This window comes from Pristiophorus japonicus, chromosome 18 (assembly GCF_044704955.1).
Source record: "Pristiophorus japonicus isolate sPriJap1 chromosome 18, sPriJap1.hap1, whole genome shotgun sequence".
In the NCBI taxonomy this organism is placed as follows: Eukaryota; Metazoa; Chordata; class Chondrichthyes; family Pristiophoridae; genus Pristiophorus; species Pristiophorus japonicus.
Window position 1 is genome coordinate 90,006,358 of NC_091994.1, and position 27,154 is coordinate 90,033,511.

General features: G+C 47.6%; 1 protein-coding gene across 6 annotated transcripts in view; it reads left to right on the forward strand.

The window, feature by feature from the left end:
- Positions 1-25,425, forward strand: part of LOC139228860 (Golgi integral membrane protein 4-like) — a 78,546-nt gene extending 53,121 nt beyond the window's left edge. For 5 of the 6 annotated variants that reach the window (XM_070860318.1, XM_070860320.1, XM_070860321.1 and 2 more), the window contains 8 exons: positions 3,219-3,380; positions 6,419-6,646; positions 10,324-10,490; positions 11,998-12,221; positions 12,937-13,031; positions 17,035-17,190; positions 18,541-18,612; positions 23,764-25,425. In XM_070860318.1, the coding sequence (XP_070716419.1) occupies positions 3,219-3,380; positions 6,419-6,646; positions 10,324-10,490; positions 11,998-12,221; positions 12,937-13,031; positions 17,035-17,190; positions 18,541-18,612; positions 23,764-23,883 (1,224 nt within the window). In that variant the 3' untranslated portion in view covers positions 23,884-25,425. The remainder of the gene's footprint in view (positions 1-3,218; positions 3,381-6,418; positions 6,647-10,323; positions 10,491-11,997; positions 12,222-12,936; positions 13,032-17,034; positions 17,191-18,540; positions 18,613-23,763) is intronic. The other variant, XM_070860319.1, reaches the window with a different exon arrangement.
- Positions 25,426-27,154: the final 1,729 nt, after the last annotated feature.

The following is a 27,154-nucleotide window of genomic DNA, read 5'->3' on the forward strand; positions in this document are numbered from 1 at the left end:
TGCCTCTACCACCCTTTCAGGCAGTGAGTCCCAGACCCCCGCCATCCTCCGGGTGAAAACGTTTCTCCTCATCTCCTTCCACCAATTACTTTAAATCTATGCCCCCTGGTCATTGACGCCTCTGCGAAGGGAAACAGCTCCTTCCTATCCACTCTATCTAGACCCTTCATAATTTTATATACCTCAATTAAATCTCCCCACAGCCTCCTCTGTACCAAGGAAAACAACCCCAGCCTATCCAATCTTTCCTCAGAGCTAAAATTCTCCAGTCCTGGCAAAATCCTCTTAAATCTCTGATATTCTGTCCAATCGGTATAGCTGTGCCTCCGGGCTCGTTGTGTTAGGGCTGCACCTGAGCTATTTTTAGCTGGTGACTTGTGCGTACTGGCTTCGCTGCCCTGGGCTTCGGCCAGAGTTCTGTGACAGCCGGCAGCAAATGTTCTGACATCTTGGATGTGCTCTTCTAATGCAGACTGTGTTTGATGCTGGCCTGTCGCTTAATCTTCCAGCTGTCGGTAGAACGGCCCTGTGTGTGGAGCAGTTTATCCCAGTGGAGGATGGGGTGAACATTAGTTGCAGCTTCCAGCTGTGCGCTGCACCAGGAATTCACCGGGTGACCCCTGTGCTGAAGGGACAGGTCTGACGAGAGACTGGGAACCTCACGTTCTATTTCCTCGGGTTCAGGGGTGATCTGATCAAGATGTTTGAAATAAAAAGGGAATTGACGGGCTGGATAAAGACCGACTCCCCGTTAATGAAGTTCAGAACAAGCGGGGTGCGGGGTTAGGGTTAGGGTGCGGGGTTAGGGTTAGGGTGCGGGGTTAGGGTGCGGGGTCAGGGTTAGGGTGCGGGGTCAGGGTTAGGGTGCGGGGTCAGGGTTAGGGTGCGGGGATAGGGTTAGGGTGGGGCTGTGGGGTTAGGGTGAGGCTGCGGGGTTAGGGTGCGGGGTTAGGGTTAGGGTGCGGGGATAGGGTTAGGGTGCGGGGTTAGGGTGCGGGGTTAGGGTTAGGGTGCGGGGTTAGGGTTAGGGTGCGGGGATAGGGTTAGGGTGCGGGGATAGGGTTAGGGTGCGGGGATAGGGTTAGGGTGCGGGGATAGGGTTAGGTTGCGGGGTTAGGGTGCGGGGTTAGGGTGCGGGGTTAGGGTTAGGGTGCGGGGTTAGGGTTAGGGTGGGCGGTTAGGGTGCGGGGTTAGGGTTAGGGTGCGGGGTTAGGGTTAGGGTGGGCGGTTAGGGTGCGGGGTTAGGGTGCGGGGTTAGGGTTAGGGTGCGGGGTTAGGGTTAGGGTGGGCGGTTAGGGTGCGGGGTTAGGGTTAGGGTGCGGGGTTAGGGTTAGGGTGCGGGGATAGGGTTAGGGTGCGGGGTTAGGGTGCGGGGTTAGGGTGCGGGGTTAGGGTTAGGGTGCGGGGTTAGGGTTAGGGTGGGCGGTTAGGGTGCGGGGTTAGGGTTAGGGTGCGGGGTTAGGGTTAGGGTGGGCGGTTAGGGTGCGGGGTTAGGGTGCGGGGTTAGGGTTAGGGTGCGGGGTTGGGGTTAGGGTTAGGGTGCGGGGTTAGGGTGCGGGGTTAGGGTGCGGTGTTAGGGTAAGGCTGCGGGTGCGAGGTTAGGGTTAGGGTGCGAGGTTAGGGTTAGGGTGCGGGGTTAGGGTGCGGGGTTAGGGTTAGGGTGCGGGGTTAGGGTTAGGGTGCGGGGTTAGGGTGCGGGGTTAGGGTGCGGGGTTAGGGTTAGGGTGCGGGGTTAGGGTTAGGGTGCGGGGTTAAGGTTAGGGTGCGAGGTTAGGGTGCAGGGTTAGGGTGCGGAGTTAGGGTTAGGGTGCGGGGTTAGGGTTAGGGTGCGGGGTTAGGGTGCAGGGTTAGGGTGCGGAGTTAGGGTTAGGGTGTGGGGTTAGGGTTAGGGTGCGGGGTTAGGGTTAGGGTGCGGGGTTAGGGTAAGGGTGCGGGGTTAGGGTTAGGGTGCGGGGTTAGGGTTAGGGTGCGGGGTTAAGGTTAGGGTGCGAGGTTAGGGTTAGGGTGCGAGGTTAGGGTGCGGGGTTAGGGTTAGGGTGCGGGGTTCGGGTTAGGGTGCGGGGTTAGGGTGCAGGGTTAGGGTGCGGAGTTAGGGTTAGGGTGTGGGGTTAGGGTTAGGGTGCGGGGTTAAGGTTAGGGTGCGGGGTTAAGGTTAGGGTGCGGGGTTAAGGTTAGGGTGCGAGGTTAGGGTTAGGGTGCGAGGTTAGGGTTAGGGTGCGAGGTTAGGGTTAGGGTGCGGGGTTAGGGTTAGGGTGCGGGGTTAGGGTGCGGGGATAGGGTTAGGGTGCGGGGTTAGGGTTAGGGTGCGGGGTTAAGGTTAGGGTGCGAGGTTAGGGTTAGGGTGCGGGGTTAGGGTGCGGGGATAGGGTTAGGGTGCGGGGTTAGGGTTAGGGTGCGGGGTTAAGGTTAGGGTGCGAGGTTAGGGTTAGGGTGCGGGGTTAGGGTTAGGGTGCGGGGTTAGGGTGCGGGGATAGGGTTAGGGTGCGGGGATAGGGTTAGGTTGCGGGGTTAGGTTGCGGGGTTAGGGTGCGGGGTTAGGGTGCGGGGTTAGGGTTAGGGTGCGGGTTTAGGGTGCGGGGTTAGGGTGCGGTGTTAGGGTAAGGCTGCGGGTGCGAGGTTAGGGTTAGGGTGCGAGGTTAGGGTTAGGGTGCGGGGTTAGGGTGCGGGGTTAGGGTTAGGGTGCGGGGTTAGGGTTAGGGTGCGGGGTTAGGGTGCAGGGTTAGGGTGCGGAGTTAGGGTTAGGGTGTGGGGTTAGGGTTAGGGTGCGGGGTTAAGGTTAGGTGCGGGGTTAGGGTTAGGGTGCGGGGTTAAGGTTAGGGTGCGAGGTTAGGGTTAGGGTGCGAGGTTAGGGTGCGGGGTTAGGGTTAGGGTGCGAGGTTAGGGTTAGGGTGCGAGGTTAGGGTTTGGGTGCGGGATTAGGGTTCTGTGCCGTCTTGTAATTATTACAACACTGCCAGTGTCCCTTCCTGTTCCCAGTTTTGCCGATGTGTGCTGGTTAGGTAACCTGGCCTGGATCCAGGGAATGGACCCTAGTCTGGATGCCCTGCACTCATTCACTGAATGACGTCACATGTTGTGATCTGTATTTAATCCAGCGATGAACACTGACCCTGCTCTTGCTGCGTGCCCTCGTTGGCCTCATCCCCTCGCTGCACAATCCCCGTCAGGTACCGACTGTTTCACTTGCATTCTGCTTTTAATTCTGACTCGCTCCGCAGGCCCAGGTGCAAGAGTTCAGGCAGCTGAAGGAAGCTCTCCAAGAAATGCCAAGTTTCAAAAATCCTGGACTGAATCCAGCCATACATCAAGAACAGAATCAGGCACGGCAGGAGCTACCCCGGGGTCCTGACAGCAGCCAGACACAGGTCACTGAACAGAAGGTGCAGCTAATTTAAGACAAAGCTTCCTGTAAAATTTCAGTTCAGATTTACTGATTAGTTGAGTGACATAAATATGAAAGACGATCTGAAGCTCTGGGGGGTCCTTCTATTGCCAGCACTGTAATCCCAACACAATCCCACAGCTCAGAAAGTTGGGAGTTGCCCTGCTTGAAGTATTTTGGGTAATGTCAATGAAATTATTAATGAGAACCATTTGAAGGAAGAATCACACACATTGCTGGTTTGTTTTTGGAATAAATTCTCATTTTACCGGTGGAGGTTTGACCAGTCCAGGATTTGCAATGGTGGCCTGGCCAGGATTCGCAGTGCTCCTCTGGAGAAGTATCCAAGGCAGTGCAAGGCTGAGGGCTGAGCCAGGTCGCTGGCCTGTGTCCACGCAGTGAAGCCAAGGCCAGGTCACCCCGCCCCAAAGGCACAGAGAGGAGACGAGGAAATTACTGCAGGCCGTACTCGTGACTTTCGCAGCAAGGAGTCATCGTCGAGCTGGGTGGGACTGCACTCGCCTGCTTCCATTCTTATTCATCTAATCGTAGCCAGAAAATCATCTCCAATGCCTTCTCTCCCCACCTCCGCATCGATACCTCTGGTGTCCCCCAAGGATCTATTCTTGGCCCCTCCTCTTTCTCATCTATATGCTGCCCCTTGGTGACATCATCCGGAAACACAGCGTCAGTTTCCACATGTACGCTGACGACACCCAGCGCAACCTCACCACCACTTCCCTCAACCTTTCCTTAATCTCTAACTTGTCAGACTGTTTGTCCGACATCCAGTACTGTACGAGCAGAAATTTTCTCCAATTAAATAGTGGGAAGACCGAAGCCATTGTCTTTGGTCCCCGCCACAAACTGCGTTCCCTAGCCACCAACTCTATCCCTCTCCCTAGCATCTGTCTGAGGCTGAAACAGACTGTCCGCAACCTAGGTGTCATATTTGACCCTAAAATGAGCTTCCGGCCGCATATCCACAGCATAACTAAAACCGCCTATTTCCACCTCCGTGACATCGCCCTTCTCTGTCCCTGCCCCAGCTCATCCGCTGCTGAAACCCTCATCCACGCCTTTATTTCCTTTAGACTTGACTACTCCAACACACTCCTGGCTGGCCTCCAACATACTACCGTATGTAAACTTGAGGTCACCCAAAACTCAGCAGCACGTGTCCGAACTCACACCAAGTCCTGCTCACCCATCACTGCTCACCTACATTGGCTCCTGGTTACGCAACACCTCGATTTCAAATTCTCATCCTTGTTTACAAATCCCTCCATAGCCTCGCCCCTCCCTATCTCTGTAATCTCCTCCAGCCCCACAACCCCCCAAGATATCTGTATTCCTCTAATTCTGCCCTCTTGCATATCCCTGATTATAAGTGCACAGCCATCGGTGGCTGTGCCTTCAGCTGTCTGGGCCCTAAGCTCTGGAACTCCCTCCCTAAACCTCTCCATTTCTCTACCTCACTTTCCTCCTTCAAGATGCTCTTTAAAAACCTACCTCCATCTGTCGTAATATCTTCTTATCTGGCTCAGTATCAAATTTATTTTTTTGTCTTTATAGTACTGCTGTGAAGCGCCTTGGGATGTTTTACTCCGTTAAAGGTGCTATATAAATACACGTTTATACAAGTTGTTGTTGTTGAAGCCTTTAGGCAGAGACCGAGCACATCAGTCCCTGCCCTGAGTGTCTCTTCCACCTCTTTTGCTCCCACCAAACGTCCTGAAATGTTCTTGCTGGGTGGGAGTTGCTGGTGACAGTGTTGTGGTATCTGGCACTGGGCAGTTTTTCTGTAGGATTGTATCTCCTGATGTTTGGCCTCCAGTTTGTGCACCATGAGTTTGAATATAGAAGGCCCTCCTTCCCTCTGCCATGTCCCCATCATAACCTTTAACGTCCATCAGAACAGCCAGACACGGCCTTGTCTGAAGACCAGCTGAAGGATGGCATCTCTGACAATGCAGCACGCTCTCGATACTGCGCTGAAGTGTCAGCCTGGACCAGCTCCTCGAGTCCTAGAGTGGGCTCGGATGCACCACCTTCTGACCCGTCGGCGAGAGTGCTACTGACTGAGCCAAGCTGACACTTGAGGGTGATGCAAGGACGTGCTCCTACAATTGGCTTTCTGGTCTTGGAAAGATTTCCCCCAATTGTGATGGGAGATAAAGTTGGAAAGATCCCTGTCTCCACTTGAGCCGGAGTCTGTTCCAAATTCAGCTGATCTCCGCCATTTCCTTTGCCGAAACGATTAGTTTACAGACTTGACCCTTTCTTTTTAGTTCTGTTCCCTCCGCTCCCAGCTTTTGACTGGAAAGGATTTCATTCAAGACTTCTTGCACTGCCAGAGTCGAGAGTGCCTTTGCTGCCTGTCTGAGACGGTGTGAGTGAGGTTTATCAGGTGCAGTGTTACTTGTCTTTAATCCAGTAAGAGATGCTGACATGTGGGTCTCACCTCGCACTTGTTTGAGCCCTCTGCTGGTTCCCACTGCCCGAGTAAACACTCAAATCCTTTTGCAGAGTGTAATGTATTTGCTTCATGAGTTCTTTGCTTAAGAATTCATAGCAACACATTGCGATTAAGAACTAGTTGGTTTATTAACTAAGGTTTAACAATCACACTACACATTACCAGTTCTTCCACTAGATTCACAACTGCAAATCTCATTGTGGCTGACCCAGACCCAACTGACTGGGGTTTTGTTGAGTCTTGTGAACATCACGTGACTGGCTAAGCCACTCACAATGCAACAGCTCTACAAACCGGTGAGCATACTCACAGGTGCGTACATTACACACGACTCGATCCCTGAACCTTCTGACCCAGCGACAAGAACACTACTGATTGAGGCAAACTGACTCTCGAGTCTAACCAACTGCCTTACTCCAGCAGAATTGGGAGCCATGTATAGAATTCCGTTGGATAAAACCACTTTTCATTTTACGGTGCAATCTCTGAGTTACTGTGGAGCTGAGGTTTTGGAGACCGATAATTGCATAACTGGCTTCCTTTCTGTTATGGAGCAGCAGCCACTGGACGGGTTGCTGGCCGGGGGAGAGAAAGATCTGATGCCCCAGAGTGACGGAGAACCAGGCGCGAAGGAAGCTCCCCCGAAGAGCCAGCTGCAGGAACACGGTGCACTTGGGGACGCGCCAGTCTGGGGTTTGAACAACCCGGCCCGCCCGCAGGAGAAGGCTGCCAATCGCATGCTGCGATTCACGAGGACAGTGAATAGCCTGCAGCCTGATGGCTTGGTGAGACCCGAAGCCTTGTCTTCGCTTATTGTTGAGCAGGGGCTGAGCATCTCCGGTGTAGGGGTAAACGTCACTGGCCCTAGTGTTCGGGTCGATGGGGGGGGTTGGGTGTAAAAGCTGAGATAGTGGGTGGGGTCACTCCATGGCATGGCGACTGGTTTATAAATCAGAGTATGGACCTGAGGTGATTTGGGGGATCGTGGGGTGATAAGACTTTGTAACAATGTATCCCCGGGGATCGCTGAAGGGTTTGCCCAGGGACATGGCCTTTTTTATACAAGGGCAAAATACTGCAGATGCTGGAAATCTGAAATATAAACAGAAAATGCTGGAAACACTCAGCAAGTCGGGCAGCATCTGTGGAGAGAGAAACCGAGTTAACGTTTCAGGCCGATGAACATTCGTCAGAACTGGAAAATGTTAGCGATGTCGCAGATACAGAGAAATGAGGAGGGAATGGGAGGAAAGGACAGAAGGAGAGGTCTGTGATAGGGTAGAAGGCAGGAGTGATTAAATAACAACAGGGATGATGGTAATGGACAAGTAAAGAAACAAAAGATGGGTCTAGAGGAGGTATAAATGGCAACAGAAGAACCATTTACCAGCACCTGCTGTCCGACAAAATGTTACCGGTGCTTATGATCGATGTTCCTGTTAAGCTGTGCGGCCATGCAGTGGTCTGGAGGTCCCGTACAGGCCAATCAGCGGCTTTTATATGGGAGAAACTGCGCACGCGTGAAAATCTGAATGGGTCACGCAGCCAATTAGAGGAATCACACACAAAACAAATTACAGGGAACCTCGGTTATGATCTGATATTATTGAACTCGATGTTGAGCCCGGAAGGCTGTAAAGTGCCTAATCGAAAGATGAGCTGCTGTTCCTTGAGCTTCTGTTGAGCTTCATTAGAACAGTGGAGGAAGCTGAGGACAGATTCTCCGTCCCACTCCCACTGTGCCCTCTCTGTCCTGGGCCTCGCTACTTGTCTCATTACCATCCCCTTTTACACCACACCTTCATCCCTTTTGTCTTTTACTCTCTCCTGCCTTCACAGACCTCCTTCTTTGTTATTTCCTTCCCTCCCCGCTTTCCCTGGCTCTACACTTGCTTAAAACCTGTTGCATCTGTAACATTTTCCAGTTCTAATGGAAGGTCATCGACCTGAAGCGTTAACTCTCTTTCTCTCCACAGAAGCAGCCTGATCTGCGGAATGTTCCCAGCATTTTCTGTTTTTATATGGCCCTTTTTATGTTTGGCTTAAAATGAAAGCCAAAGTATGAAAATTAAATTTAGAGATGATGCTTCTGGTATTGAATGTCCTGACCGTACTCTCGGGGCTGGGACTGGCTCTGGGTCTGGTCCTGTTAACTACACTCCAGGCACAGCATGCTGCCCACACTCGTGAAGTCACAATCTACAGTCCGGTACTGTCAGCAAGTAGAGCACCGAAAGCTCATTGCAAACTGCCCTTACGTTTCTTCCTTTAAGACGTGTTAAAGTAAAGGTGAGGCAAAGAAAAGTGAGAAGGTGTAGTGTCAGCTGTGGCTCAGTGAGTAGAGACTCGTCTCTGAGTCAGAAGGTTGTGGGTTCATATTCCTACTCCAGGGGCTTGAGCACAAAAGTCTAGGCTTACGCTCCAGTGCAGCACTGTCGGAGGTGTCATCTTTTGGATGAGACGTTAAACCGAGGCCCCGTCTGTGCTCTCAGGTGGGAGTAAGAGATCCCGTGGCACTATTTCGAAGGAGAGCAGGGGAGTTATCCCCGGTGTCCTGTGGCCAATCAACATAACAAAAACAGATTATCTGGTCATTATCACATTGCTGTTTGTGGGAGCTTGCTGTGCACAAATTGACTGCCGCGTTTCCTACATTACATCAGTGACTACCCTTCAAAAAGTACTTAATTGGCTGTAAAGCGCTTTAAGACATTCGGTGGTCGTGAAGGGCGCTATATAAATGCAAGTCTTTCTTTTTTCCTGTGGGATTGCTCCTGTACAAAGTGAACAAGTACAGGTGTGTATTCGATTATCATCTGTCGTGTCAGTGCCCCCCTCTGAGCTAGGTTCTTGGGGAGGGAGTCGTTCCACCATTTGAGCGAGGCACAGTATATCTGGTCGAAAGCAGGTGAAAGTCACCATTATTCCCTGATACTGATGAGCAGGAGCTTCTGGCTCAGGGGAAGGTCCCCCAGTGATCTATTCATCTGAGTCCCATGTGCTGCTTTTTTGCAATGACATAGGTTAAGAAGGCGATGACAGATGAATGGATAAAACAACATGCCATTAATCAGATTTGCCATGTTGGGGAATGTGATGACTGGTGTGTGTGGGATTTTGGAATCCCTGCTGTTCAAAGGTCAGGCAGCTTCCGTCATTGAAAACTGTAGAGAATGGGACTCGTAGTTTGACTGGAGAGGAGGGGCGACACCCTGTACTTGAGCCGCCTTATAGAATCATAGAATGGTTACAGCACGGACGGAGGCCATTTGGCCCGTCGAGCCCGTGCCGGCTCTCAGCTAGTCCCACTCCCCCGCCCTTTCCCCGTAGCCCTGCAATTTTTTTTCCTTCAGCTACTTATCCAACTCCCTTTTGAAAGATAAGCTTGGGTCTGCCTCCACCACCCTTTCTGGCTGTGCATTCCCGATCCCAATCACTCACTGTGTAAAACAGTTTTTTCTTGCATCACCTTTGGTTCTTTTGCCAATCACTTTAAATCTGTGTCCGCTGGTACAGGTGTGAAGTCAGAAATCTGGAAACCTCGGGACCGAGGTCGTTCTGGATTCCGGGTATTTCCGGATTTCGGAATGCCTTTGCTTGGGCCGAGGAAAGTAGGTATGGCGGGGGGGGGGGGTCAGTCGGGCCGTTGGAGAACTTGGGGGTTGGTTGGGCCGAGTTGGGCGTTGGAGGTTGGTCGGGCCAAGGCCGGGGGAGGTCGGGCCGAGGCGAGGTCGAGGGTGTTGGTCGGGCGGCCGGAGGTCAGGTCGAGGTCGGTCGGGCCGCTGGAGGTCGGGGGTGTTGGTCGGGCCGAGGCGGGGGAGTCCGGATTTCAGGACATTTTCCGTTTTCTGGACAACCCTGCCGCGGATCGGCCCAGTGTCCGGATTCCAGAACATTCTGGATTCTAGAACTCCGGATTTTGGACGTCACACCTGTATTCGACCCTTCTGCCAATGGGAACGGTTTCTCTCTCTCTACTCTGTCCACACCCCTGTCTGCGAGCGCACACTGTCTGAGTATTTATTTTTACTGTAACTTGTCGTGTGACAGTCCTCACATTGAACTACCTTCAGTTGTGGAAAATGCTGGGAGCACCCAACAGATCAGTCAGCATCTGTAGAGACAGCAGACAAGTCGGTGTTTCAGGTGCAGACCCATGGTCTCCAACGTTAAATCTCCTGTTCTCTCTCCACAGATGCTGACTGACTGCTGAGTGTCTCGGGTTTTCAGCACCTGCAGTTTCTTGGCCTTTTTGTTTATTCACACGTGACCCAACATTTGTGGGGGTGGGAGCGAGGGGGTGGGAGACCGTGTGAGAGAGGCCATTCCACTCTTTGAGTGAGGTGCAGTGATCTGGTAAAATTCGATCGAAAGTCATCGTTATTCCTGATACTGGGCAGCAGGAGATCCCTGATGGTCTATTTATTAGCGACCCGTGTTTCTCTTCTTTTCATTGACACAGGATAGAAGGGCGATGTCCAACGGGCTGGATCAAACACACGATGTCACCGTCGAGCAAGACCACATACTGCTGGAGGGAGAGCCAACTGATGGGAAACAAGAAGCTTTCATAACCAGCGAGCTGAAGTCAGAGAGTCGTACAATCAGCCGCCAGACCAAGGTGAAGAGGTACGTACACAGACACTTACCCCCGCCTCCAAGGTCCTGGGCCAGTGAGTGTGCAATATTCTGCTTTGATTGGTCCAATAGGCTAAGGTGAACAATCCCCAACTTAACTTGTATCCAGTTTTCTCCACATCTCTTCTAAAGGCGCTGACTCCTTGCTTGGGTACAGAGTCCACTGGTGCTGACTCCCATTGGGTTCGGGATCCCATGGTCACTGACTCTCACTGGGCAATGGCCCCAATGGTCACTGACTCTCTCTGGGCAATGGCCCCAATGGTCACTGACTCTCACTGGGCAACGGATCCAATGGTCACTGACTCTCACTGGGCAACGGATCCAATGGTCACAGACTCTCACTGGGCAACGGATCCAATGGTCACTGACTCTCACTGGGCAATGGCCCCAATGGTCACTGACTCTCGCTGGGCCATGGGTCCAATGGTCACTGACTCTCACTGGGGACACCATCTTTCGCGAACAGCTTCTATTCAGTAAAGGCTCCCGTGTGTTGTTCAAAGGTGGTGCAAGGGAAGCTGAAAGTGTCAGCATCATATTTTAACATGTGATTTGTCACATGACACCATCCTTCGCATCTGACTCGGGGACCTGCTGAGAGCCATCTGTGTGTTTTCAACCACAACTGGCTGTGGCAATCAGCTGGAGTTTGAAATCCCATTTACCCGGAGTTTCAATGACTTCCCCTTGCCTGCTGCTTGCTGTATCTGGGGCCCTGCAGGAAGCTGTCTTTGAACACCAGCCAGCGAGTGTGTTGAAACCCAGAGCAACAAATCTGTCCCAACCGGCACAAACCGCAATGTGCTGTTCACCTTTACTATTCCCGTACAGTACAGGCCCACCTCATGTCTGCAGCTCTGATAGCTTACCATCTCTTCATTCCTTCAGTGTCTCAGAGATCACTGTCCATTCCACTGATATTGTTCCTATTGCACAGCTGTAACTGGGCTTTGCGTGTGTGTTTTTTATCCATAAATATTTATTTTGTATGAAGTATGAATGCCTGGCCCCACCCCGACCCCCTTCTCCCTGGGCTCGTTGATAAATGAATTGTGCTTAGTGTGGTACCGTCAGGAAAGGATCAAGTTCTGGGAGGGGGAATAGCGCAATCTAATGACTCCTGCTGGAGAGAGAGACACAGTGCGCATATATGGTGTGTTTACATGTTGGGGGAGGATGGCTGTGATGCCCTCCGAGTCGAATAACTTTTGACACTTGCTGTCTAGACTCGCAGGTGAATAGTGAGCACTTGGAAAAGGTACCAGAGGATTGATCTGTACCCAGCACGAGTCCGTGCCTTCTGGAGGGAGGGGGAGAAAATGAATTGCTGGAGGGGAATTTAAAAACGTTTATTTAAAATGAAGATCAGTTCCTCCTTTACAATGTACTGATTCCTGGAAAAGAGTAGTCGGCAAACGAAACAATCTTTGAAAACCTGAGACATGATTTAATTGGGTCCCGAAGCCATTTTATTCACTCCTTGCTTATCTGACAGGTGGGATGAGATTATCAATGATGTGAACACAGACACTGATGTTAAACGGCGCAGTCACACGGAGCAGTTCCGAATCCCCCTTGTGCAGAATGATCGAGAGCTTCCCACCGCTCCTGGCCACATCAGCAGGAGGCACTGGAGTCCCACACGCTCAAATGCCAACTGGGATGTAGACCATATGAGAGAGGAGCCTGAGGAGGAGGAGGCGGAGGAGGAGGAGACAGGTGAGCGACCACTGGTGTTGGTTAGTTATTTCAAGACGCTGTTCACCGCACCAACCATTCAGCAATAACCCAGCAGAAAAGGATGTGCTTCTTGCAGTTGTTGCTGGAGATGCCTGTGTTTGTGTCTCTGTCATTTGTGCTTTCTCTCGTTCGCTCTCTGTCTCTCACTCTCTTTCTCTCCCTCGCTCTCTTTCTCTCGCTCGCACTCTCCCTTCCTGTTCCTGTTTTTTCTCTCGCCCTCTTCCCATGTTTCTCTCCTCTCATACATAACTGGAGACATTTGACATGAGGACTACCTATCACAGGCTTGTATACCCACCGATCCAAACGTAGCCAGTGCATCACCAGCAATAGCGACTCTTCCTTTCTCCACACCGTCCCCCAAAGATCTATCATTGGTCCCGTTCCCTTCCGAATCTACCAGCTGTTCTTTGGCGATATCTTACATGTCATTATGTCACAGTGCGAAGGGGTCACGGTGCGTTAGGTCATGGTCTCTGCGTCTTGCTCTCTGTCCGTCTCCCGCTCCCCGTCTCGTCACCCGTCTCCCGCTCTCTGTCTCATCTCCTGCTCCCCGCCTTGTGTCTCGGTCCCTGCCTCCTCCTCTTTGTCTCCCTGTTCCATTACTATGTGTTGTGCTGCCACCTGCTGGTCTATGGCTGTTTTTGCTGTTGTTTTGCAGTCAGGCCATTTCTGGTTTGGTCTTGTTTTTTAGATGACGAGTTGGATGAAGTGGTTGAGACTGATGAGGAGAAGCTGTTACTGCACGCCATGTCATCCAGGAGCGGGCTGATTGCACAGGAGCCACTGGTGGGTACCTTGACTGTGCAAGGAAGACATTGTGTTAAATATCCACTCCCAAAGCAGGAATGGGGTACTGAAGTTTCATGTTCAGCCATGAACTCATTGAATGGCGGTGCAGGCTCGAAGGGCCGAATGGCCTACTCCTGCACCTATTTTCTATGTTTCAATGTTTCTAACCCCTGCTCAGAAATGAAGTGACCTAAATGTCACAGGATTTGTGGGAGCCGAATTCTCTCTGTTCTTAAACAATCAAGTTCAAGGTACCCAGGTACTAAAACGGGACAGAAATTAAAGTTTTTCTGTAAATTTTCACTGCACAACAAAACCGATTTCTCAAATAGCAGGCAGATGAAAACCTTTCCAAGGTTCTAGAAAAGTACTTGGGCCGCCTCGTAGAGTATTTACGTTTTACTGCGTTAAAGGTGCTATGTAAATGTACTTTGTTGTTGTAGTAGAGTATTCAACACCAATGATCTGTGGGGTTCAGGAACCTGAACCATTGCATGTCTCGCTCCCTGTGGGGAAAAAAAAGAGAAGTATGTTTAGTCTTGTTTGAGCTGAGTGAAAGTTGCCTTTTATTTCAGTCACAGAGTATAGCAAAGTTATGCCCCGGCCTAAATTGACATGAATTTTGCAAGGGGCAGTTCAGTCTGGTTTTTAAACGGCCAGACTGAGGGACAAGCCAAATCACATTCAAACAAATGAATACCATGTGATCTTTTTCCACTATGTGTACAGTTCGCAATTAATGTTTTAGTGTAGATGGCTTCTCAAATCCTGAAAGCCCCAGCAACTGTTGTTTAAAGGGATGTTTAATAAGTTGAGTAGCCTTGCATCGGGCCGTTCGAGCTAAAATTGGCCGTGGCTGGTTCAGCTCCTGCAGTTAGAAAGACATCAGCAATGAAAAAATAACAACTTGCATCTCTATAGTTCCTTTAACGTAGTAAAACGTCCCAAGATTCTTCACAGGAGCGTCGTCAAACAAAATTTGACACCGAGCCACATAAGGAAATATTAGGACAGGTGAGCAAATGCCTGGTCAAAGACGTAGGTTTTAAGGAGCGTCTTGAAGGAGAGAGAGAGGTTTAAGGAAGGAATTGCAGAGCATAGGGCCTAGGCAGCTGAAGGCACGGCCGCCAATGGTGGAGCGATTTAGAACTGGATGCACGTGATGCCAAATTTGTAGGAACGCAGAGATCTCTGAGGGTTCTGGACTGGAGAAGGTTTCAGAGATAGGGAGAATATACTGCGTGTATAAAGAGTAATTACAAAATAATAGCATAGAGATTGTAACCATTTGTTTTTTTGTTGGAGGAACTGGTAAGTATAGTATTCATTGTAACTATATATCTGTGTTATATTACTGTTACATATTCACTTGTTCATGAATTATTCACTAAATTCTCTTGTTTGTTAAAAGCTGAAACAAGGGCTGTTCTGCTGCACTGCCGCTTTTCAAAGGTGCGAGTGAGACACGTCATTGAAGGTTGGCATGCAGGTTCAGCAGGCGGTGAAGAAGGCAAATGGTATGTTGGCCTTCATAGCGAGAGGATTTGAGTATAGGAGCAGGGAGGTCTTACTGCAGTTGTACAGGGTCTTGGTGAGGCCACACCAGGAATATTGTGTACAGTTTTGGTCTCCTAATCTGAGGAAGGACATTCTTGCTATTGAGGGAGTGCAGCGAAGGTTCATCAAACTGATTCCCGGGATGGCAGAACTGACATATGAAGAAAGACTGGATCGACTAGGCTTATATTCACTGGAATTTAGAAGAATGAGAGGGGATCTCATAGAAACATATAAAATTCTGACGGGGTTAGACAGGTTAGATGCAGGAAGAAGGTTCCCGATGTTGGGGAAGTCCAGAACCAGGGGACACAGTCTAAGGATAAGGGGTAAGCCATTTAGGACCGAGATGAGGAGAAACTTCTTCACTCAGAGAATTGTGAACCTGTGAAATTCTCTACCACAGAATGTTGTTGAGGCCAGTTCGTTAGATATATTCAAACGGGAGTTAGATGTGGCCCTTACGGCTAAAGGGATCAGGGGGTAAGAGAGAAAGCAGGAATGGGGTACTGAAGTTGCATGATCAGCCATGGTCATAGTGAATGGTGGTGCAGGCTCGAAGGGCCGAATGGCCTACTCCTGCACCTATTTTCTATGTTTCTATGATAGATCTGGCAGCTAAACCAATTTACAGAACCATTTTTTGTTTGTTCTCCTTGACTCACTATCAGAAACTCACTTGCATGTAAGAACCAGTGAGGATACTCTTCAGAGTATGCTGGGCAGGCCACATTGTCCACATGCCAGACACGAGACTCCCAAAGCAAGCGCTCTACTCGGAACTCCTTCACGGCAAACGAGCCAAAGATGAGCTGAGGAAACGTTACAAGGACACCCTCAAAGCCTCCCTGATAAAGTGCAACATCCCCACCGACACCTGGGAGTCCCAGGCCAAAGACCGCCCTAAGTGGAGGAAGTGCAGCTGGGAGGGTGCTCGAGTCTCATCACTGAGAGCATGCAGAAATCAAGTGCAGGCAGCGGAAAGAGCGTGCGGCAAACCAGTCCCACCCTTCCTTTCCCTCAACGACTGTCTGTCCCACCTGTGACAGGGACTGTGGTTCTCGTATTGGACTGTTCAGCCACCTAAGGACTCATTTTAAGAGTGGAAGCAAGTCTTCCTCGATTCCGAGGGACTGTCTATGATGACGATGATGATTCTTGAGACCGTAGGGAGCCAAACTCACCAACAAGGGAAATCTGAAATACAGAAACTGAACTGCGTAGAATAAGTGGGGCAGAAAAGACCCAAAAATGTAACACGCTCTGACCATATGCAAGGCCAAGTTGATTGATTATTTTCATGTTGAAGAGCAGTTCTCTGCTGCTACCATGGTTTCCACCATGACTGTCTTTTGTTTGTGACTCAGTTCAGATCTGATTTTAATCGCTCCGCCATTGGCTGTGCAGGCATAAGACCATAAGAATTAGGAGCACGAGTAGGCCACTCGGCCCCTCGAGCCTGCTGTGCCATTCAATAAGATCATAGCTGATCTTCGACCTCAACTCCACTTTCTTGCACTATCCCCATATCCCCTGATCTCCTTAATATTCAAAAATCTATCGATCTCGGTCTTGAATATACTCAAAGACTGAGCCTCCACAGCCCTCTGGGGTAGAGAATTCCAAAGATTCACCATCCTCTGAGTGAAGAAGTTTCTCCTCGCCTCGGTCCTCAATGGCCGACCCCTTATTCTGAGACTGTGACCCCTGGTTCTACGCTCCCCAGCCAGGGGAAACATCCTCCCTGCATCTACCCTGTCAAGCCCTGTAAGAACTTTGTATGTTTCAATAAGATTCATTCTTCTAAACTCTGGAGAATATAGATCTCTATATAGAATATAGAGGCTCAGTCGTTGAGTATATTCAAGTCAGAGATCATTTTTGGATATTAAGGGAATTGAGGGATATGGGGATAGTGCAGGAAAGTGAAGTTGAGATAGAAGATCAGCCATGATCTTATTGAATGGTGGAGCAGGCTCGAGGGGCCGGACTGGCCTACTCCTGCTCCTATTTCTTATCTTTTTCCACAACAACTTCCATCTATACAGCTCACTCCACAAAGGCATAAGGAAGAAACGGATATGTCTATCCTGTAGCGATGACAATGTTTTGCGGAGAGTTGACCATTAGGTGACTTCCTGCCACAAAGCTCTCATCACCATTCCCACTCTCGGTCGCCAAACCCAGGCCCAGAATTTAACCTGCTGGAAATCTCAGCGGGTCAGGCAGCATCTGTGGCGAGAGACAGAGTTCAGGTTTCGGGTCGATGGCCCTTCATCAGTTCTGACCAAGAGTCATCGACCCGAAACGTTAACTCTGCTTCCCTCTCTCCACAGTTGCTGCCTGACCCGCTGAGATTTCCAGCACTTTCTGTTTTTATTTCAGGTTCTAGCATCCGCAGTATTTTGCTTTTGTACCAGAACTGAACCTGTTGCCTCTTCAGATCCCAGATATCGATCAGGACCCGGCTCAGGACCCCAATAACCAGGGCGAAGATGAGTTTGAGGAAGCTGAACTGGAGAGACCGGGCTTCGCAGGGAAGGTCGCGGGGCTCAGTGCCTTGAAGGAGCAGCAGCTGCTCATTAACCCAGCTCCGAAGGTAGGAGGGTGCCTGAAGCAGAGATCTTTCAATAGCCCCTGCAACATTCTGCCGCTTAATTCATTTCTGACAATAAAAAAATTATTTCCACAATGTAATTTTTCTCAGTTGCAAATTTGGCTCTGGTGTTGTCAAGCTTCCTGCAGGCTTGTGTGCAGTGTCTGGATTTACACAAAGCTGTGTCATCTCTCCCCAGAGGGAGCTGCAGTCCCCACTGCGCTAATGTAATATTGTAAGGCTGGAGCTTCTATAATGTGCAGGAGGAAAAGGAGCAAGTAAAAGCTGCGTGCTGAGCCTCATGGTAGCAGCTTGGGCCCATTACACACGACATGGCTGCACGAAATGCTGACGTCTTAGTCATTTATATCGTGCGATCTGAGATAAGGCAGCAATTCATTAGTTGCTTTCACTGCACTGATTGAGAATCTGTTTGTTACGAAAGGCTTGCTGGCGTACCTTGGAGGCTGCGGCTAATATACAAATACTGAACTTCATTTTATTTCTTCATCAATGCAAAAAAAGAATAACTAGTGTGTATTTGTGCATTCTTTTCTCTTCCTTTGTGTATATGTCCTTCCCCCTCTCACTCAGCCTCGCTCCTCCCGCCCCCCTGCTCTCCCTCTTGCTCACCGCCCCCCCCCCCCCACGCTCTCCGTTTCGCTCCCCCCCTGCTGTCCCTCTCGCTCTCCCCCCACTCTCCCTCTCCGCTTCCCCCCCCCCACCAGCTTCCCTCTCCACCACCCCCCCTGCTCCCACTCTCCGTCTCGCTCTCCCTCTCGCTCCCCCCCACACTCTCCCTCTCCGCTTCCCCCCCCCCCCCACCGCTTCCCTCTCCACCCCCCCCCCTGTCCCCGCTCTCCCTCTTGCTCCCCCCCCCGCACTCTCCCTCTCCACCCCCACTCCCCGCTCTCCCTTTCCCTCTTGCTCCCCCCACCCCTGCCCTCTCACCCCCCCGCTCTCCCTCTCGCTTGCCCCCGCCCCCCCCCCCGACCCCTCCGCTCTCACTCTCCTCCCTCTTGCGCCCCCCCCCACTCTCTCTCCCTTGCTCCCTCTCTCACTGACACCCCTTCTTAAATGTAAACAGGTGAAATTGAGACCCGGTAGAATTTGGAGGAGAGAGAAAGAGGGTGTGTAGATGTGATGTAAATAACCCAGCCCTCACTGTGATTTAGATCAGCTGTTGATGCAGCGAGTGGAAAGTGCAGGCCTCGAGTAATGCTTTCTGCTCCCGCTGGAATATTTGTGGTCACAAATTCTCTCCAGTTTAGTGGCTGTGGAGCCTAGGGAGAAAAACCTGAGAAACATTGTTTAATTTCTTCTTCCCCCCCCCCCCACTTTTTCCAACTCCAGGGTGTCGGTGCTGCAAGTAAAGAAGGGGATGAGGTAATGGACGAGTACCAGGAGGATCAGGAGGCAGAGAATGTAAGCACTACCAGAGGCTTTATTGTTGGTCAGAATAAGCTGAGCTGTGTCAGTTGACACAGGAGTTTCTCTGACTGACTATCAGAGGAGTTGAGGTGTCCTTTGTCAGGCTGCTGGCAGTAACCATTGGCCACTTTGGCTGTAGCTGGATCCCATGGTGGTGCCATCAGGACTCACTGCTTAAACAAACACGTACAAAAAGGTTAGAGATTATAAACATTCAGAAATCTTTGATTATAAGCTTCCCTTGTGGTTGAGTGCTTTACCTGGGTCTCTACAGAACTTTGTTCTAATGCTTCAAAACTCAATAAGTGAGAGGAATCTGGGGAAAAGAAGGGACATTTTTGGGGAATCCGGGAAGAAATTCTCCTCTAAGTTAAACATTCGCTCACTTTAACTCTGTGGTCCATCTCAAACCCAGTTAGCATGTTTCGTGAACAAGTACATTATAAGTTTTGTGGCTTTCTTGTTGCTGTGTCTCAGTGGGTAGCACACTCGCCTCTGAGTCAGAAGGTTGTGGGTTCAAGTCCCACTCCAAGGACTTGAGCACAAAACATCTCGGCTGACTCTCCAGTGGAGTGCTGCACTGTTGGAGGTGCCATCTTTCAGCTGGGACGTTAAACCCAGACCCCGTCTGCTCTCTCAAGTGGATGTAAAACAGGGCACTATTTTGAAGAAGAGCAGGAGAGTTATCCCCGGTGTCATGGACAATATTTATCCCTCAATCAACATAACGAGGAAACAGATTATCTGGTCATTCTCACATCGCTGTTTGTGGGAGCTTGCTGTGCACACATTGGCTGTCACGTTTCCCACATTACAACAGTGACTACACTCCAAAAGCACTTTGAGACGTCCGGTGGTCGTGAAAGATGCTATATAACTGCAAGTCTTTCTTTCTTTCTTATATATTCTTTCTGAAGGGTCCTCATTAACCAGAGTTTAGAAAATTATAGATTGTTTTTTTTGCTGGAGACTAACACTGAGGTCTGAAAAGTTTAAAGTCCAATTAATTGACTCCAGCTCTTGAATTAGGAGGAAAAAAAAGACTCTCCTAACCCTCAACACAGTGTTCTCTCTAACTTTCTTTTGGGGGTGCGTAGCCTCTTTTACAACAATAATGAGTTGTGACGATTGAGGACCATGGTATTAATAAAGTGGTGCCATGAATAGAGAAATGGCTGAAGAAAAGTAGGATATGGATTGAAATGGATGATTGGTGAGATGTAGCTAATGGTTTGTCCCAGCAATGTGTGCTGTTCTTCATGTACATGAATAAAAAAGCAAAATACTGTGGATGCTGGAATCTGGAATAAAAACAGAAAATGCTGGAAATCTCAGCAGGTCAGGCAGCATCTGTGAGAGGAAGCAGAGTTAATGTTTCGGGTCAATGACCCTTCATCAGAACTGGAGAGTGTTCGAAAAGAACAGATTCTTAACTAGCACTGAAAGGGGTATTATTGTACATTAATAATCTGGACTCGAGCTAAGAGCGAAAAATAATATCAAAATTTGCTATTGAAACTGTGGCCCATGATAAGCAGGGGGGAAAACTGTAGGAGATTACAGGAGGACATGGACAGGTTAGGGGAGTCGGCAAACATATGGCAAATGCAGTTCAAATGCTTTGGGAATGCAGGAACCAGGTGTTCCAAGCGTACAAATGCACAGATCCAGAGGTCCAGTTGTGAAGGATCCTTAAAAGCAGAATTTCAGGTAGAAAAATAAATATCATAAGGACAAATGGGCATTGAATTCAAGAGCAAGGAGATGATACTGAAGATCCTTGGAGAGTAGTGTGTGCAATTTTAAGCTCTCCATTATAGAAAGAATGTTGGAGCAGTGTAGATGTTATCAAAGTTGGAAGGGTAAAGTTATCATGACAGACTTGAAAAACCAGCACTTTATTTACTGGAGCAGAGAAGATTAAGGAGAAATATAACTGAAGTGTTGCAAATTTTGAAAGAGTTTGAGAGGGTAAATAGTGAATGATTATTTCCACTGATCAATGAGGCTGGTACAAGGGGGCGTAAACTCAAGATTGGTCTTAAAACCATAGCGAGAGGTGGTGGTGGGTGGGGGGTGGGGTTAGAAGGAATTTTTCACACATAGGGTTATTAGAATATGGAATGTTACCACAAGTGACATCAGTCATGGTATTTAAGAGGGAGTTAAAAAGTTAGACAAGAAAATGGTACAATCGTTAGCGTGCATTACAGACTGCCTAAGCAGTGGAGCTGAGATAGAGGGGGAGGAGCGGGGGAATCTGTGGACTGTTCCGGGAGATGGGCAATAATAACGGGGCAATAATATTGAATGATTTTTAACTATCCCAGGGTAGCTTGGGATAAAGGTAATGCATGTGCTCAAGGTGGGGGCACCTTTTTACAATGCAGCCAAGACTGCTTCCCAGATCATTATGCTTGTGTTAGTTCTGGCAAATGAATTGAAGCAAATAACAGCCGTCATAGTAGGAGAACAGTTGGGAAATAATAACGGCAACATAATTAGGTTCAATGTAAAAACAGAAAACAATAGTTAAGGAACACCACCACCACCCAGTTCCTCTCCAAGTCACACGCCATTCTGGCTTGGGCATGTATCGCCATTCCTTCATTGTAGCTCGGTCAGGATCCTGAAATTCCCAACTAATGCCACCCTGGAAGTGCCATCACCAATGTTTCCTCTCATATTTTTATTTTCGATGCACAGTCCCTTTAAATGTGCTGCGCTGTCGTACATGCCCGTTACCCTTTCCAGCATTACAGCTGGTGAGAGGCCTGTGCAGGACCTCCCGATCGCTGAGCAACCATGCAGCTTGGGGGGAACAATGCCATCACCACAAGGACTGAAACGATTCAAGAGGAAGGTCCGCCATGACCGCCTCGAGGCAACTGAGGATGGGCAATAAATGTGACCTTGCCAGCATTTCCCAAAGCCCAAGAAGAATAGTTTTTTTTGATCCAAGAGACGGGTGCTGGGCTGGAAAGAGGCAAACTTCAGTCAGATCTGGGATTTAGCCCAAATTAACTGGGCAGCAAAGATCGCAAACAGGATGATGGATCGTCAGTGAAACATCTTCAAATATTTGATGGGTGGAGTTCAAAAGAAGGATGGGTTCTTGTAAGGTGCAAGGGGGTATATCAAAGGATAATATTCTGTAGATAAATAGAGAAATTAAACCTAAATTGAAACTTGAAAGGGAGGCACATGATAAAACTATGGCTAAAAATACTAAAGAAAATGATGTATAGAAAGTGGTGGAGCGATGAAAAAGGCGATTAGAAGGGAGTATGGAAAAAGGCTAGCAGATTATATAAAAGAAAATAGTCTGGCTTTTATAAGCCTATAAAAAGTAAAATAATAGTTTGAGAGCAGAGGGCCACCGAGAGATGAGGAGGAAGATCTAATTCTGAAGAATAAAGATATGGTGACTATCTTAAATATTTTGAGCCGGTTTATACAAATGATGGGAGTGAGAATGGAGGTGTGCTTAGGAGGATGTGGAACAATTCTTGGCAATAACTGTAGAAAATAAACTGGATCTGAAAAAAAAAATAGCAGAGCTCAAGGATAAATTATCAGGCCTTGATGGCATGCAACTCGGTTGTTGAAGGAAGTCAAAGAAGAAAGCAAAGGCCCTGACCAGTTAATTCATTCCTCCTTAGATATTCAAAATGTGGCAGGGGACTGGAGAGTCGTCAATATAAAACCCCTGCAAGAATGGAGAGCTGGATAAACTGGGTAATTGTGGGCATGTTAGTATAACATCAGTTCTGGGCAAACTCTTAATTTCAAGATTAAATCAGTGAATCTTTAGAAATACATGGAATAATCAAGGTCAGCCAGCACAGATTTATTAAAGGGAAGTCATGTTTGACAAATGTAATAGTTTTTTGAAGACATTACCAATTGGTAGCTAAGGGGTTGCAATAGATACAAAGTAAATTGATTGGCATAAGACATTTGATAAAGTAATTCCTAGGAGGCTTATTACAAAAATGTATGTGTCTGGTACGAGGAAGTGCAGCAGTATAGATAACGTGGCTGACTGACAGGAAACAAAAGATTCTGGCTAATTAGTGTTGTTCAGAATTAAGAAGGGTTGAAAGTGGTGTACACCAGTGGACAATGCTGGGACCACTTTTGTTCTCTGTATATAGATCATTTGGATTTAAGCATGACGAATACAATATTGAAAATTGCTGATGACACAACGTTGAGGGGATTTAATAAACAGTAAGGACTTTAAAAGACGTCACAAGGCCATCGACAGGTTGGCAGCATGAGCAGACAGGTAGTAACTTAAAATGGAGAAGTGTGAGGTGATATATTTTAAGAAAAATAAGGAATTGGGGTATACACTCAGTAGAAGGACACTGAAGGGTGTGGATAAACTGAAGCCCCGGAGTTCACATACATAATTCTCTGAAAATGTGAGTACAGTTAGAAAGCATTCAGTTTAAATCCAACAGGGCGATATCAGGGATGATAAACTATAGTTATAAGGAGAGATGCAAGATAATCGGGACTATTTTCACTGGAGAATAGAAGGTTAGGAATAAATTCAATTAAGCTTTGTAAAAATTGAGAAGAATTTGAATAACCTGAATAAGGAAAGACTTTTTCCTGTCATTGGAAACTCAGTGACAAGGGTCATCAGTTTAAAATTGTCAAAAAAAGAGATTAGGAGAAATTTATATATGCAGAGAGCATTTGGGAGCATGGAATGTTTTGCTGTGCAGTGATTGAGGTAGAGGCCATTACATATTTTAAGGCAAAAGTGGGTAAGTAATTGCAGCAAAGCAAGATTCAGAAGTATGGGGAGAGTGTAGGATAATTGGATCAGTTTTGGATTGCTTTAGCAAAGAGTTGTCACGGACACAATGAGATGAATGGTCTCCTGTACTGTAAACTCATGTGGTGCCATGGTTCATCTCATTTTGATTTTAAAGGCTGCCGTGATCTTTGTGGGCTGATGTGACATGGTGATGTGAAATTCACAGCGGAATTGTCTGAATATCAGAGGCACTGTGTGTAAAGTACACAGTCTCTGATATACAGGTTTATAGTGCTATTGTTGGATGGGCTTGGGTTGGCACCCTTTTCTTTACATTTGTTCCATTTTATGTTGTGTGCTTCTTGGGATAGGAGGACAATGGAGGGGAGATGGACGACGACCATGAAGATCCTGACCTCACTCACCAAGACTCAAATGAAGATGATGCTGGAATCCCAGATGATGAAGGCAATAAGGAAGAAGATTACTGAATCCTAACAGGGACAGAATTCATTGGTGTGAACCCGGGAGGTTTCTTGTTCCAAAAGTGAGGAGTTGGAGAGATTAATTGAAGAATGAAGCTGTTGGGAGTGGGATCCTGTCTCTACGGATTTTGAAATTATGAAAGGCAAGATTGAGGCAGACCTTTGATATTTAAACTTTAATTTTTCCCAAACTGCATCCTTACTGACACTCTGACCACAACAACTTTGTTTAATGATGGAATTTGATGGAAGTATTGATGAGGGGAGAGGCTTGGCTTTGCCTAATCAAATTATTTGTCCAAAGGGTGCTGGATTGTGGTGAATAACCAGTGCCAGAGACTTAATGGTTAAAGGGCCTCTGAATACTGTCTCATTAATGATCGCCACCTTGAGTGAACTAGAAAGGACAAATAAACAGACAGTTCAACGAAGTAATGAGGACATTAAAATGATGAATGTATAGTAAGTTGATTGTCCATTTCTCTATAACCCAGCAAATTACATATTGGATTCTTTTTACGATATCATGTCCAGAAAAAAATCATGTGACTCCCACATGTCTGTGCAATTGATCCCACAGAATCTGTGCAGAAGGATCGATCCCACGGAGTCTATGGTACAACGCTACAAAACGAGCCTTTTAACCTGCAGAATTTGTTCTTTTCCTTTTTATAATATTGTTGACAGTAAATATCATTGCGCATGCACAGACTCAAGCTCGTGTTTACCAGGAATTCAAAACGCTAGGTCTCCTCACTTCCCTCAGTCTTCCCTTCCTTATACAATCTACACGCTTTTAAACTCAAGCTTAGTGTCATCTAACTACTGGTTCTTCATTAACATAGCCGTCTCTGCTACTGAGAGATGCCTTTACTGCCAAAAGGGGCTCTTCATTGAAACAGTAGCCGTAGAACCCTTCTGCAACTGCCAGACCAACAGCACAAACTCACCACTTTCTCCCTTTATTCCAGTTCACATGTGGCAGGAGAATGTCACATAATCAGCTGATGGAGCTGGACTGTGGGGTTCAGAAGCTGGATAAGAGCAGGAGATCTTGTCGAACCTCACGGTGCAGATGGGTATATTTACCCATCTCTTGAGTCCAAAGAGAATATGGTTAAATGAGGCAGTGATTGCTTCCGTTTTATAATGGAGACCTAACTGAAATATTTTAAGAGTTCTTTGTTCCTCAGTAATGTTGGAAACAAAACATTTTAAAATGCATCAAATTCCCAGATCTTGGCCGGTAGCTGTGACACAAGAGCAAGTATAAGCCCAATAATGAGAAACACATTGCACTCTATATCGTGTGTGTGTGTCGGACACACGGTATACGCCATTCTGCTCAAAATTCAAAGTGTGTGACCAAAACTAGGTGCCTTCTGCAGCCCTTGTGCAGCAGACACTGTCTCACGGTAACAAGATTGCGCAGATCTTCCAACACCAGTGTTTATAATCTCAGACATTTTATGCTCTGTAATTTCTGTGCACAAAGTCCAAATATTGAGATTTTTTTACACTTGAAATAAAATGTCATTGATGCCAGTGTACAGTATGTTGGCACTTATTGTGTGTGTGTGATTATAAGTGAGTGTGAGACATTGTAACTATTTTTCCAATTATCTAACCTATACATCGCCACTTAGTAAAATTTCTGTCTCTTCCCAGGACAAGAATATCAAAGCCAGGGCAACTTTAAAGAATAAAGAAGCGCAACCAGAAGGAAAATTAGAAAGGCTATGAGGGAAAAAATGAGTAAAAGTACAGAATGGACGATTTCAAAAGGGTTTTCTATAGGGCATAAGTATTAAGAGAATAGTTGAGGTAGGCATGAGGAAGGCAAACTTGTGGTGGAAATTGATGGAATGGCAGATGTGCCAATTAAGAACGTTGCCTCCGTTTTCACACACAAGGTGGAAATTAGGATTGTAGAACCAACAGAAGTTGGTCTAGAACAGTTAGTGGAGATCATTATTCCAAGAGATGGTGTTAAAGAAGTTACTGAAACTTGAGATAGACAAATCGTCAGGATCTGGTGGTTTACATCTGAGGATCCTGAGGGAAGAAAGTGGAGGAAAGGGAAATATGTACCTGAGGATGCCCATCTTCAAAAAAACCAGGAGATTATAGATCAGGTTTTCTCATTTCAGTTGTTAGAGCCTATAAATTAAGAGAAAAGTGAGTTAATCAGGGCCAGTCAGTGTGGATTGCTAAAAGTCAAGTCTTACTTGACATAAGATGATAAGAAATAGGACCAACTTGGTTGTTCCTTCAAAGAATTCGATAGAGAGGATAGGTAAATGGATGTGGTTTATATGGATTTGGTAAGGTTCTATAGAAGAGACTTGTGGCAAAGATAATGGCAAATGAAAGTAAGGGGAATGTGACCACATAGATAGAGGGGTGGTTAGAAAACAAAGCGTAAAAGGGTTCTCAGACTGGAAAGGTAGATTGAGTGGTGTTCCACCAGGGTCTGTTGGGACTGTTGTTAGTTACTAAACTATATGTAAACTATATAGTTTACATATAGTTTTATATGTAAACTATACTAAACATATAACTGAGCTGCATTTAAAGAATTGAGAGAACAACAGAAATTTGCTGAATTGGGTGTATAGTAAAAATTGTGGTGGATTGTGAACGACTGCAGCAGGACGTAGGTAATAGCAGAATGCTGGGTGGCACTGCGGCAGAAATCAAAATATGTAAAGTACATTTTCAAGTATGAATGGGGCATGGAAATACATCTTCAATTATAAGGTTTTAAATACAAGAGTACAGGACCAGAATGGTGTGCAGATACACAGATCATTAAAAGTTGCGGCACAAATAGAAAAGGCCACAAAAAAAGCAAATTAAATCCTTGTTATTTTCTATCATTGAGCACAACAACAAGGAGGTCACGTGCAAGTTGGACAAGACCTTGGGCCACGATTGACGTACAGTTTGGGGCCCCTTTTATAAGGGGAATATAAAACGATGGAAAAGATCAGCGTCGATTCACCAGGAAGTTGCCAGGAATGAGGAGTTGCAATTATGAGATAGATTGGAGAAGTTGGCGCTTTTTTCCCCTAGAGCTATGAAAGTTACGTGGTCGTCTGATTGAGTTTTACAAGATTATGAGGGGTGTTGGAATGTAAATAGTGACAGTGTTCATTGATTGACAGGAAGGTAACAGGAGGTCACAGATTTAATATAAGGATTACAGGGAGGTTTTCAACAGAAGATGTGGAATTCTCCACATTTACCTTCCAGGGGAAGAGGATGGGGTGAGTTT